Source organism: Oncorhynchus mykiss, chromosome 6 (genome assembly GCF_057628025.1).
Source record: "Oncorhynchus mykiss isolate SJ-2025 chromosome 6, ASM5762802v1, whole genome shotgun sequence".
In the NCBI taxonomy this organism is placed as follows: domain Eukaryota; kingdom Metazoa; phylum Chordata; class Actinopteri; order Salmoniformes; family Salmonidae; genus Oncorhynchus; species Oncorhynchus mykiss.
This window is the reverse complement of record NC_143027.1, coordinates 11,432,425-11,447,161: the sequence shown is the minus strand read 5'-3', so window position 1 is coordinate 11,447,161 and position 14,737 is coordinate 11,432,425. Positions and strand designations below refer to the sequence as shown.

At 42.6% G+C, this 14,737-nt stretch overlaps 1 protein-coding gene across 1 annotated transcript in view; it reads right to left on the bottom strand.

The window, feature by feature from the left end:
• The window catches only part of commd10 (COMM domain containing 10), a 45,024-nt gene extending 30,924 nt beyond the window's left edge, over positions 1-14,100 (bottom strand). The window contains 5 exon segments of the mRNA NM_001160539.1: positions 6,107-6,217; positions 7,635-7,790; positions 13,042-13,152; positions 13,513-13,603; positions 13,978-14,100. Coding sequence (NP_001154011.1) covers positions 6,107-6,217; positions 7,635-7,790; positions 13,042-13,152; positions 13,513-13,603; positions 13,978-14,006 — 498 coding nt within the window. The 5' untranslated portion in view covers positions 14,007-14,100.
• Between the last annotated feature and the right edge of the window lie 637 nt (positions 14,101-14,737).

Below are 14,737 nucleotides of genomic sequence, written 5' to 3'. Positions count from 1 at the left end.
TAATTCTACATTTGTTGGTAACCCAGCTAGCATGGACACAGACAGTTGTATATCTGATGCAGCCGAAGAGCTACTGCCCCCTTACCTGGGAAAGCACCAAAACAACAGACGTTGGACCATAGAAGAGGCGCAAATATGATGAGAAGTGCATTAATTTGGGGTTCACCTATATTGGGAGTAGTGCCTTTCCTCAGCCACAGTGTTATATGTGCAAAAGTACTCTCTCAGCTCGATGAAACCATCACTCTTGCGCAGACATTTTGAAACAAAACATGCCAATTTAAAAAATAAGCCACAATTCTTCCTGCTGCCATGGATATGGGTGGGACAATGCTGGGGGAAAAGGCCAAACAACCTATACAGACAATGCCTTCATCAAACAACACTGCTTCACGATGCATCAGTGACACGGCTGTACATGTTATGAAACAATTACTGCTTTGCATACAAGCCAGTGAATTCTATGCGTTAAAGCTGGATGAGTCAACAGACGTGGCAGGCCTGGCACAGCTCCTGGTATATGTCCGTTACGTTTATGGGGGGTCAATTAAAAAGGGAGATATCCTCTTCTGAAAACCAGGACAGTACTAGATAGCTTTGTGACATCAAATGGACTTCGGTGGTCAAGATGTGTTGGTCTCTGTACTGATGGTGCAAAAGCCATGACGGGGAGACAGCGGAGTGGTAAGGGACATGCAAGCAGTTGCTCCTGACGCAACTTGGGTACACTGCAACATTCATTACAGACCATAATTTTCACTTGTCTGACCGCTTGCATGATGACGAGTTTCTCACATGACTGGCCTATCTGGGTGATGTTTTTTCTCGCCTGAATGATCTGAATCTAGGATTAAAAAGGACTCGCGACACAACTATATTTAAATTGTGGGACAAAATTGAGGCTATGACTGACCCTTTCCCTCCTGGACAAAAGGAACACCTACGTGAGAATGCTATTCACTGACTACAGCTCAGTGTTCAACACCATAGTTCCCCCAAAGCTCATCACTAAGCTAAGGATCCTGGGACTAAACACCTCCCTCTGCAACTGGATCCTGGAGTTCCTGACGGGACGCCCCCAGGTGGTGAGGGTAGGTAGCAACACATCTGCCACGCTGATCCTCAACACTGGAGCTCCCCAAGGGTGCGTGATCAGTCCCGTCCTGTACTCCCTGTTCACCAACGACTGCATGGCCAGGCATGACTACAACACCATCATTAAGTTTGCAGACGACACAACAGTGCCTGATCACCGACAAACACAAGACAGCCTATAGGGAGGAGGTCAGAGACCTTGCCGGGTGGTGCCAGAATAACAACCCATCCCTCAACGTAACCAATACTAAGGAGATGATTGTGGACTACAGGAAAAGGAGGCCCGAGCACACCCCCATTCTCATCGACGGGGCTGTAGTGGAGTAGGTTGAGAGCTTCAAGTTCCTTGGTGTCCACATCAACAACAAACTAGAATAGTCCAAACACACCAAGACAGTTGTGAAGAGGGCACGACAAAGCCTATTCCCCCTCAGGAAACTAAAAAGATCTGGCATGGGTCCTGAGATCCTCAAAAGGTTCTACAACTGCACCATCGAGAGCATCCTGACTGGTTGCATCACTGCCTGGTACGGCAATTGCTCGGCCTCTGACCGCAAGGCATTACAGAGGGTAGTGTGTACAGCTCAGTACATCACTGGGGCAAAGCCTCCTGCCATCCAGGACCTCTACACCAGGCGGTGTCAAAGGAAGGCCCTAAAAATGGTCAAATACCCCAGCCACCCCAGTCATAGACTGTTCTCTCTACTACCGCATGGCAGGCGGTACCGGAGTCCCAAATCTAGGACAAAAAGGCTTCTCAACAGTTTTTACCCCCAAGCCAGAAGACTCCTGAATAGGTAATCAAATGGCTACCCGGACTATCTGCATTGTGTGCGCCCCCCCCCCAACCCCTCTTTTTACGCTGCTGCTACTCTGTTTATCATATATGCATAGTCGCTTAAACTATACATTCATGTACATGCTACCTCAATTGGGCCGACCAACCAGTGCTCCCACACATTGGCTAACCGGGCTATCTGCATTGTGTCGCGCCACCCACCATCCGCCAACCCCTCTTTTACACTACTGCTCTCTGTTCATCATATATGCATTGTCACTTTAACCATATCTACATGTACATACTACCTCAATCAGCCCGACTAAAGGGTGTCTGTATGTAGCCTCGCTTTTTTTATAGCCTCGCTACTTTTATAGCCTTGCTACCGTTTTTCCAATGTCTTTCTACTGTTGTTTTTATTTCTTTACTTACCTATTGTTCACCTACTACCTTTTTTTGCACTATTGGTTAGAGCCTGTAAGTAAGCATTTCACTGTAAGGTCTACTTGTTGTATTCAGCGCAAGTGCGCCCGAAACGGATGACACAAACAACTGGATTCGTTATCCCTTTAATGCTCTGCCTCCAGTCCACTTACCGATATCTGAACAAGACAGCCTCATCGAAATTGCAACGAGAAGTTCTGTGTAAATTGAATTTAATCAAAAGTCTCTGCCAGATTTCTTGGATTGGGCTGCGCTCAGAGTATCCTGCCTTTGTAAATTCCGCTGTTAAGACACTGATGCCCTTTGCAACCATGTACCTATGTGAGAGTGGATTCTCGGCCCTCACTAGCATGAAAACTAAATACAGGCACAGACTGTGTGTGGAAAATGATTTAAGACAAACTGTCTGGGTTGGCGCCCCCCTCCCCTTGGGTTGTGCCGTGGCGGAGATCTTTGTGGGCTATACTCGGCCTTGTCTCAGGATGGTAAGTTGGTGGTTGAAGATATCCCTCTAGTGGTGTGGGGGCTGTGCTTTGGCAAAGTGGGTGGGGTTATATCCTTCCTGTTTGGCCCTGTCCGGGGGTATCATAGGATGGAGCCACAGTGTCTCCTGACCCCTCCTGTCTCAGCCTTCAGTATTTATGCTGCAGTAGTTAGTGTCGGGGGGCTAGGGTCAGTCTGTTATATCTGGAGTACTTCTCCTGTCTTATCCGGTGTCCTGTGTGAATTTAAGTATGCTCTCTCTAATTATTCCTCTCTCTCGGAGGACCTGAGCCCTAGGACCATGCCTCAGGACTACCTGGCATGATGACTCGTTGATGTCCCCAGCCCACCTGGCCGTGCTGCTGCTCCAGTTTTAACTGTTCTGCCTGCGGCTATGGAACCCTGATCTGTTCACCGGACGTGCTACTTAGCCCAGACCTGCTGTTTTCAACTCTCTAGAGACAGCAGGAGCGGTAGAGATACTCTTAATGATCGGCTATGAAAAGCCAACTGACATTTACTCCTGAGGTGCTGACTTGCTGCACCCTCGACAACTACTGTGATTATTATTATTTGACCATGCTGGTCATTTATTAACATTTGAACATCTTGGCCATGTTCTGTTATAATCTCCACCCGGCACAGCCAGAAGAGGACTGGCCACCCCTCATAGCCTGGTTCCTCTCTAGGTTTTGGCCTTTCTATGGAGTTTTTCCTAGTCACCGTGCTTCTATACCTTCATTGCTTGCTGTTTGGGGTTTTAGGCTGGGTTTCTGTACAGCACTGAGATATCAGCTGATGTAAGAAGGGCTATATAAATACATTTGATTTGAACCCAACATTGCAGAGTTATGAGCATCCTTTCAAGCACACCCTTCTCATTAACCTGTGGTGAGTTATTCACAATATTTTATTGAACAAATAAGGTTTTATATGTAAGATAGTTCATTAAAGAGTACAATTATCGATTATTATTTGTGCCCTGGTCCGATAAGAGGTCTTTGTCACTTCCCATGAGCCGGATTGTGAAAAAACACACTCATTCTTATGTTTAATAAATGTATTGTGTAGTGTCTGTGTGGCAGGCTTATAATGATGACAAAAACAACATTAGAGAGTGCGCTGACCCTGGTGCTAGAGGAGGTACGCAGCTGGAGGTTGAATGTATGAAGGGGTACGGGACTATAAGAAGTTTGGGAACCACTGCCCTAGAGAAAACAAAAAAAACTATACATACCTCAGCCTAAACATCAGCCACACAGGTAACTTCCACAAAGGTAGGAACGAGCTGAGAGACAAGGCAAGAAGGGGCTTCTATGCCATCAAAAGAAACATAAAATAATACATACGAATTAGGATCTGGTAAAGAAAACTTGAATCAGTTATAGAACCCATTGCACTTCCTTGTTGTGAGGTCTGGGGTCCACTCACCAACCAAAAATGGGAAAACCACCAAATTAAGAGACTGCATGTAGAATTCTGCAAAAAAGATCCTTTGTGTACAACGTAAAACACCAAATAATGCATGTAGAGCAGAATTAGGCCGATACCTGCTAATTATCAAAATTCAGAAAAGAGCTGTTTAATTCTACAACCACCTAAAGGAAGCCAATACCAAACCTTCCATAACAAAGCCATCACCTAGAGATGAACCTGGAGAAGAGATCCCTAAGCAAGCGGGTCCTGGGACTCACAAACACAAACAGACCAGACCCCACAGAGCATCACAATTAGACTCAACCAAATCATGAGAAAAGATAATTACTTGACACACTGGAAAGAATTAACAAAAAAATTAGCAAACTAGAATGCTATATGGCCCTAAAGAGAGTACACCGTGGCAGAATACCTGACCATTGTGACTGACCCAAACTTAAGGAAAGCTTTGACTATGTACAGACTCAGTGAGCATAGCCCTTCTATTGAGAAAGGCCGCCGCAGACAGACTTGGCTCTCAAGAGAAGACAGGTTATGTGCACTCTGCTCACAAAACGAAGTTGAAACTGAGCTGCACTCCCTAACCTGCCTAATATATGACCATATTAGAGACACATATTTCCCTCAGATTACACAGATTCACAAAGAATTCGAAAACAAACCCAATTTTGAGAAACTCCTATATCAACTGGGTGAAATACCATTGTGCCATCACAGTAGCAAGATTTGTGACCTGTTGCCACAAGGGCAACCAGTGAAGAACAAACACCATGGTAAATACAACCCATATTTATGTGTATTTATTTTCCCTTTTGTACACCATTACATAGACATATGACATTTGAAATTCCTGTATTCTTTTGGAACTTCTGAGATTGTAATGTTTACTGTTAATTGTTTATTTCACTTTTTTTTAATTATCTACTTCACTTACTTTGGCAATGTTAACTTTTGTTTCCCATGCCAATAAATCCCTTATTGATTTTAAGAGTGAGTGAGTGACAGAGTGACAGAGTGACAGACAGACACAGACACAGACAGACAGAGTGTGTGAGAGAGAGAGAGAGTGGGTGTGTGAGAGAGAGAGAGAGTGGGTGTGTGAGAGAGAGAGAGAGAGTGTGTGAGAGAGAGAGAGTGAGTGTGTGAGTGTGTGAGAGAGAGAGTGAGTGTGTGAGAGAGAGAGTGAGTGTGTGAGAGAGAGTGAGTGTGTGAGAGAGAGTGAGTGTGTGAGAGAGAGTGAGTGTGTGAGAGAGAGTGAGTGTGTGAGAGAGAGTGAGTGTGTGAGAGAGAGTGAGTGTGTGAGAGAGAGTGAGTGTGTGAGAGAGAGAGAGTGTGTGAGAGAGAGAGAGTGTGTGAGAGAGAGAGAGTGTGTGAGAGAGAGAGTGTGTGTGAGAGAGAGAGTGAGTGAGTGAGTGTGTGAGAGAGAGAGTGAGTGAGTGTGTGAGACAGAGAGTGAGTGTGTGTGTGAGACAGAGCGCACTCTGGGGACAGAATACTAACACCATAAACACGAACACCTGATAAACCTGGTGTTACCATAACAACCAAGGGAACCATTAGGTTCCCATTTTCTGATGAAAATCTGCAAATGCTGTCCATTGAAGGACATAAATGGTCGACTGACACTGTACAGATACAGACCCCACAGGACTAAAAGGAAAGCTGGCCCTTGAGGCCATTGTTAACAAGCTCCCTGCTGTCTGGTTTCAGGTCTGCTTCATTCTCAAGAGGGACACATGCAGAATTAGCATCCATTTTGAAGATTGAATGGATCCCCTGAGATCTGCTAAGTAAACAGCCCCTCTGTTTTGAGTGGGTAACAAAGGTGTGTGTGTGTGTGTGTTCAACAGTGTGAAGTAGGCTATTTACCTGAGAATCCTCATTTCTGACACCGAGCTCCAGCACTGCATGTGGATCCTTCAACTTGGCTTGGGTGGACTTGGCCATCTGAAGGTTGAGCTGCCATCCGACATGTTCCAGCTATCAACCATACAGAAACCACAATAAAAAACATGTAAAATAGTGTTCGTTGTTTGCAGTAACTTCATCGTTGATGCAATATCTCCAGCGGACTTGGCAGTTTCACCCATTAAGGATTCTACCTTTAAGAAATCTTAAGAAACAATTCTGGGCCGGTTTTTCCCGATAGCGCTGGAATTTAGGCTTACGAGTGTTAACGATGTATCGTTCAAAATCTTGATTCTATGTTTAGCGGAGATCTTATATAAAGTGATGTGGAAGGGCAAGAAAGCACCTAACGACAAACTTAGCTGAGGCAGTCGATAAATAACAAGCATTTAAGTACAACTTTAGTAACAATGGTTTTGGGAAACGGCTCTGATTTAACGATGCCCCAACGAAGGTTCTAACGATGATCTTAACCTTAAGATGCTTTTGGGGAAACCGGGCCCTGATCAGTTGGATGGTGCAATGAAAGCACATTTAAAGCAGAGGCCCAATGGGACCGCTAAGTGGCAGAACGCTCCATTAATCTGCCTTAGCAGTGAAATAGATTAGGTGTGCTGAGAGGAGAGATAAGTGTTTAATGATGCCGAGTGGCATAATAAACGTGGAGCTCTCTCTGTGTGGTCCCAGGACGTCACAGCACCAAGTGTGATCACACCCACTCGAGCCTCCCAAAGGGGACAATGCTAAAGACTACTTCCCAAATGGCACCCTATTCCCTGATTGGCCCTGTCAAAGGAGTGGACTATAGGTAGTGTACTATATAGGGAATAAGGTACCACTTAGGACACCCCCGAAGACTGCTGTCGATGAGATTATCATGACAACATCACAGGTAATTGTTTTTTTAAACCAGGCAAGTCAGTTAAGAACAAATTCTTATTTACAATGACGGACTACCGGGGAACAGTGGGTTAACTGCCTTGTTCAGGGGCAGAACGACAGATTTGTACCTTTTCAGCTCGGGGATTCGAACCAGCAATCTTTCCGTTACTGGCACAACGCTCTAACCACTATGGTACCTACCACTATGGTACCTCTATTCTATGGTGTTAATATACACAGAGATTTGTATAATCGTTTATGTTCAAATTATCAGTTGGATCTGGCAGTTTCCTATCCATGCCAACGTGGCTCGGGACCTTGGCTCAACTGGACTGGCTTAATACCAAAAAGAAAGAGCAAACGTTTTCTGCTTTCATTGTTTCACCACTTGAGAGAGGAAAGCCTAAACCTTGCGTTGTACGCAATGCAATAACGCAATTAGCCATTCTACGTACTTGTGCAGCGACGCAATTTGTAACGCAAGATGGCCATTTCTCGTAGCTACAGTAATGGCATTATTTCGCTGAGTACGCACAATATAAATAAAGAGTAAACGGCATAGCAGGGGCAGAATTATTGCACTGCCGTTGACACAGTTTCTCCTCACCTTTTTGGGAGCAAAAATCCTCTGCCTGACTTTCTCCACGACATCTGGGCAGACAGCGGTCCAGGCCTGGCAGAAGGCCTCCGCCTTCTCTGGGGAAAGATGGATCTTCTCCAGCTGCTGCTTCAGGGATGCAGGCTTCACATTATGATAGACAGCCTGCATAGAGATAGACGATCTGTAAGTGATAGACAGCCTGCATTGAGGTAGACGATCTGTAATAGTGATAGACAGCCTGCATTGAGATAGACGATCTGTAATAGTGATGGACAGCCGGCATTGAGATAGACGATCTGTAATAGTGATGGACAGCCTGCATTGAGATAGACGATCTGTAATAGTGATGGACAGCCGGCATAGAGATAGACGATCTGTAATAGTGATAGACAGCCTGCATTGAGATAGACGATCTGTAATAGTGATGGACAGCCTGCATTGAGATAGACGATCTGTAATAGTGATAGACAGCCTGCATTGAGATAGACGATCTGTAATAGTGATGGACAGCCGGCATAGAGATAGACGATCTGTAATAGTGATAGACAGCCTGCATTGAGATAGACGATCTGTAATAGTGATGGACAGCCGGCATAGAGATAGACGATCTGTAATAGTGATGGACAGCCTGCATTGAGATAGACGATCTGTAATAGTGATAGACAGCCTGCATAGAGATAGACGATCTGTAATAGTGATAGACAGCCTGCATTGAGATAGACGATCTGTAATAGTGATAGACAGCCTGCATTGAGATAGACGATCTGAAATAGTGATAGACGATCTGTAATAGTGATAGACAGCCTGCATTGAGATAGACGATCTGTAATAGTGATAGACGATCTGTAATAGTGATGGACGATCTGTAATAGTGATAGATGATCTGTAATAGTGATAGACAGCCTGCATTGAGATAGACGATCTGTAATAGTGATAGATGATCTGTAATAGTGATAGACAGCCTGCATTGAGATAGACGATCTGAAATAGTGATAGACGATCTGTAATAGTGATAGACAGCCTGCATAGAGATAGACGATCTGTAATAGTGATAGACGATCTGAAATAGTGATAGACGATCTGTAATAGTGATAGACAATCTGTAATAGTGATAGACAGCCTGCATAGAGATAGACGATCTGTAATAGTGATAGACGATCTGAAATAGTGATAGACGATCTGTAATAGTGATAGACAGCCTGCATAGAGATAGACGATCTGTAATAGTGATAGACAGCCTGCATAGAGATAGACGATCTGTAATAGTGATAGACAGCCTGCATAGAGATAGACGATCTGTAATAGTGATGGACAGCCTGCATTGAGATAGACGATCTGTAATAGTGATAGACAGCATGCATTGAGATAGACGATCTGTAATAGTGATAGACAGCCTGCATAGAGATAGACGATCTGTAATAGTGATAGACGATCTGAAATAGTGATAGACGATCTGTAATAGTGATAGACAGCCTGCATAGAGATAGACGATCTGTAATAGTGATAGACGATCTGTAATAGAACTCGAGGCACTTTCTTTTTATTCACAGTCGCTTAATACATGTTTAGACGCTAAATCTAGGTCTACATTTCTATATTTAATATCACCTTTATTTAACCAGGTAGGCTAGTAGAGAAAAAGTTCTCATTTGCAATTGTGACCTGGCCAAGATAAAGCATAGCAGTTTGACACAAACAACACCACAGAGTTACACATATAATAAACAAAAACATACAGTCAATAATACAGTAGAACAAAAGAAAACAAAAAATATAATGTACAGTGAGTGCAAATGAGGTAAGATAAGGGAGTTAAGGCAATAAATAGGCCATGGTGGCGAAGTAATTACAATATAGCAATTAAACACTGGAGTGGTAGAAGATCTCTACTGAGCATCCAACCAAGCTTTACTGAGGAAAACAGGGACATGTACAGTATGTGGCCATACCATTAAGATGTTAGAACCAATTCTACACGACACCTCAACTCATATTACTCAGTGGAGAAACCTACCATCAGGTGAAGTTTCCTGCAGAATTCTTGGTGAATTGCATTGATGAAAGTCAATGCTTCTGTAGATTGTTAGTAGTCAGCTATTTGGCTGGCAGCTGGCGTTTGTGTGAACACACTGTTATGGGGCGGCAGGCAGCCTAGTGGTTAGAGGTTTGGGCCAGTAACCAAAAGGTTGCTGAATCGAATCCCCGGGCTGACAAGATAAAAATCTGTCCTTCTTCCCCTGAACAAGGCATTTCACCCACTGTTCCCCGGTAGGCCGTCATTGTAAATAAGAATTTGTTCTTAACGGACTTGCCTAGTTAAATAAAGGTTAAATAAGAAATATAACAAAACATGTTCTCTTTCAGACTTAATTATTTTATATTGTGACAATCATCATCCCCAATTGCACCATAGAAGGGTTACAGTGTGCATACTCTGGATACTTGAGCACAGTGAACACGTCATACATCCTTTTTAAAATGGCTCTGTATGTGACACCTAAAAATTCTCAAATCAGCTTCAAACTGGGCAACAGTACACTACATTCTAGACTGGAAATGGTAGGTTAACTGGGCAACAATTAATTTAATATATTTGATTCTAAACTATACAGTGCATTCGGAAAGTATTCAGACCCCTTACCCTTTTCCATATATTGTTACGTTACAGCCTAATTCTATATTCATTAAATTATTTAAATTGACGAGGAAAATAACTATTTTAAAAAACTATTTAAACAAATGTTTAATGTTTGCAAATGTATTAAACATAAAAAACAGAAATACCTTATTTACATAAGTATTCAGACCCTTTGCTATAAGACTCGAAATTGAGCTCAGGTGCATCCTGTTTGCATTGATCATCCTTGAGATGTTTCAACAACTTGATGGGAGTCCACCTGTGGTACACTCAATTGATTTAGACATGATTTGGAAAGGTACACAAGTGTCTTCATAAGGTCCCACAGTTGAAGTGCATGTCAGAGCAAAAACCAAGCCATGAGGTCGAAGGAATTGTCCATAGAGCTCCGAGACAGGATTGTGTCAAGGAATTTGGAACCACCAAGACTCGTCATAGAGCTGGCCGCCCGGCAAAACTGAGAAATTAGGGGAGAAGAGACTTGGTCAGGGACGTGACCAAGAACTCTATGGTAACTATGACAGAGCTCCAGAGTTCCTCTGTGGAGATGGGAGAACCTTCCAGAAAGACAACCATCTTTGCAGCACTCCACCAATCAGGCCTTTATGGTAGTGGCCAGACAGAAGCCACTGGGAGACTCCTGCTGCAGAAGGCACAGGACCTCAACTGGGGCAAAGGTTCACCTTCCAACAGGACAACGACCTTAAGTAAACAGCCAGGACAACACAGGAGTGGCTTTGGGAAAAGTCTCTGAATGTCCTTGAGCCCAGTCAGAGCTCTGAAGAGAGCTGTCCGGCAAATTCATTAAATAGTATCCGCAAAACACCAGTTACAACATCAACAGTGAAAAAGCGACTATGGGATGCTGGCCTTCTAGGCAGAGTTCCTCTGTCCAATGTCTGTTCTTTTGCCCATATTAATATTTTATTTTTATTGGCCACTATGGCATTTTCTTTGCAACTCTGCCTAGAAGGCCAGCATCCTGAAGAAAATGCCATCTCTCAGACTGGTCAATATAAAGAAAAGATTAAGATGGGAAAAAGAACACAGACGCTGGACAGAGGAACTCTGCCTAGAAGGCCAGCATCCCGTAGTCGCCTCTTCACGGTTGACATTGAGACTGGTGTTTTGCGGATACTATTTAATGAAGCTGCCAGTTAAGGACTTGTGAGGCGTCTGTTTCTCAAACTAGACACTAATGTACTTGTCCTCTTGCTCAGTTGTGCACCGGGGCCTCCCACTCTTTCTATTCTGGTTAGAGCCAGTTTGCGCTGTTCTGTGAAGGGAGTTTTACACAGCGTTGTACGTGATCTTCAGTTTCTAGGCAATTTCTCTCATGGAATAGCCTTCATTTCTCAGAACAAGAATAGACTGACGTGTTTCAGAAGAAAGTTATTTGTTTCTGGCCATTTTGAGCCTGTAATCTAACCCACAAATACTGAAGCTCCAGATATTCAACTAGTCTAAAAGCCAGTTTTATTGCTTTTTTAAATCAGAACAGTTTGCAGCTGTGCTAACATAATTGCAAAAGGGTTTTCTAATTATCAATTAGCCTTTTAAAATGATAAACTTGGACTAGCTAACAATGCGCCATTGGAACACAGGAGTGATGTTTGCTGATAATGGGCCTCTGTACGCCTATGTAGATATTCCATTTTTTTTTATATTTTAAATCAGCCGTTTCTAGCTACAATGGTAATTTACAATATTAACAATGTCCACATTGTATTTCTGATCAATTTCATGTTAAGTCAAGGACAAAAAAATAGATTTTCTTTCAAAAACAAGGACATTTCTAAGTGACCCCAAGCTTTTGAGCGGCAGTGTCGATGTGCAGCGACGCCCTCCATCCAACCTGAGAGACCATGAGAGGATCTACAGAGAAGAATGGGAGAAACTCCCTAAATACAGGTGTGCCAAGCTTGTAGCGTCATACCCAAGAAGACACTAGGCTGTAATCACTGCCAAAAGTGCTTCAACAAAGTACTGAGTAAAGGGTCTGAATACTTATGTAAATGTAATTTCAGTTTTCATTTTTAATACATTTGCAAAAACTTTCAAAAAAAAAAAACTATTTTTGTTTTGTCATTATGGGGTATTGTGTGTAGATTGATGAAATTATTTTTAAAAAATGATTTAATACATTTTATAATAAGGCTGTAATGTAACAAAATGTGGAGGGGTCTGAATCATTTCCAAATGCACTGTATATACAAAAGTCTATGGACACACCTTCAAATTAGTGGATTTGGTTATTTCAGCCACACCCGTTGCTGACATTTGTATAAAAAATGAGCATAGGGAGTAGAATGGCCAGTACTGAAGAGCTCAGAGACTGTCAACGTGGCACTGTCATAGGCTACCTTTCCAACAAGTCAATTTGTCAAATCTCTGCCCTGCTAGAGCTGCCACGGTCAACTGGAAGTGCTCAGCTGCAAAGTGGTAGTTCACATAAGCTCACAGAAGGAGACCGAGACGATTCTGTGCTTCCAACTTTGTGGCAACAGGTTGGGGACAGCCTAATCGGCTGAATCTCTAGTCAGTGCCCGACCTCACTAACGCTCGTGGCTGAATGGAAGCAAGTCCCTGCAGCAATGTTCCAACATCTAGTGGAAAGCCTTCCCAGAAGAGTGGAGGTTGTTATAGCAGTAAAGGGGGACCAACTCCATTTTAATGCCCATTATTTTTGGAATAAGATGTTTGACAAGCAGGTGTGCACATACGTAAGGTTATTTAGTGTAGCTAGAGTTGAGGCGAACATCAAGGCCTACTTACCTGTTCTAGAATGAAGGCAGTTGTATCCAGCACCAGACTGAGATCCTGCTTGTCCAATGACAAAGCACTCTGCAGTTTCTGTTCTTCCTCCTCACTGAACGTACGCTCTTCCTGAGGAACACAATTAACGTCATCATTCTTTGTAAACACATGTACTGGAAAAATGTATTCAAGTGGGCTGCAGTAGTATCATGACTAAAGCCTGATGTTTGACGGCACTAGAAACACCAGTGCCACTTGCACTATTTAAAAAAAAAAAAACAAGTGAGGCTTAGCATGCATGATACAGAGTTTGTGTAGCCTGGGTGCCAGTCGGTTTCTTCTTTCTCACCAACTAAGCCGTAAAGAATTGTCAGGCTGGACAATGACAGCAATGGAGTTAGCAAGAGAGACCAGGCAAGAGTATTTTGGAGCATATGTCTATGTTATTCCAATTATACGCCAGCTGACTTGCTCCCTTGAGACACCTACCTTCAGGTGAAGTTTCTGCAGAATTCGTGAAAGTAGTCTGGAGAATTTATTCAGTTCAATTGTGTTGATGGAAGTTACTGCTTCTTTTATGCTGTGGATTGAATAACAACGTCAGATTGTGTGGAGCACAATTAGCTAACTAACGTCAGCTAACAGACATGGATGAAACTGCTCTCATGAATGGATGAGGAGGACTAGCCTAAAAATTCCAACTTACGTTCGTACTGTATAGTTCCATCTCCCCTTAATTAACGAAAGTCTGATTCTTATGGCTGTAACATGACCTCTATTTCTCATGTACATATTGCTATAGAGTGAGACCCTCGGGCAATTTCATAAAGATTGACCAGCAAGATGACTTTTTGACTTATATTTACCTAGCTTGCTAGCTAGCCGTGCTAGCTTAACGTTTCAGTTAGAAAACATGTTCCCTTGAAGTAGAATAAACGGACACTAAATGCCTACCTTTGTGTTTCTGTGATTATGGCAGCCATCACGGTCTTCTGTATGTTGAACAAATATATTATTCGTTTAAATCTGTCACTACAAAATGCAACAGCAGGAATCCTTATTTTCTCTTCCTGTTATGAACCGCGACCATCTACATTGTGCACTCGGCACATTCACTAAACCCCTTTATTACACACAAATACCAAATACATTTAATAAAACATTGTAATCTATGCTTTTATAATTAACAATAAGGTATATATATATTACTGGTTTGCTTACGAACTGAGAATTCAATTTAATAAAAATGACTTTTCTGCATAAAAGCTGCGCAAGACTTGGCCTAAAGCAGTCACGTGCTATACGAACTGCTTGATGGCCGAACTGCACATACTGTCGTATATTTGTGCATTACTTTTGTTCTGTATCGCAGTAAATTGTGAATCAATTATCAATGGCATTGTAGTTTAGTCAAGTACTGGCCACGAATATATTTTATGATGGCGTATTGCGTCATATAGTAGCATGGCGCACCAACCACTTCCACATGTATTATTAATAAAACAAATTTTAAAAAATGTTTTAAATAAAATAAAAAAAAATAAAAAAAACTTCCAAATGTAATCATGGGATCAAATACAATTCTATGTCACATGCGCCGAATACAACAGGTGTTGTCGGTAGTCCTTAACCAACAATGCAGCTCAAGAAAGAGTTCAGTTTATTTAGTAAATATTTTCTTAAGTAAAAAATAAATAAAAAGATACATAATAAA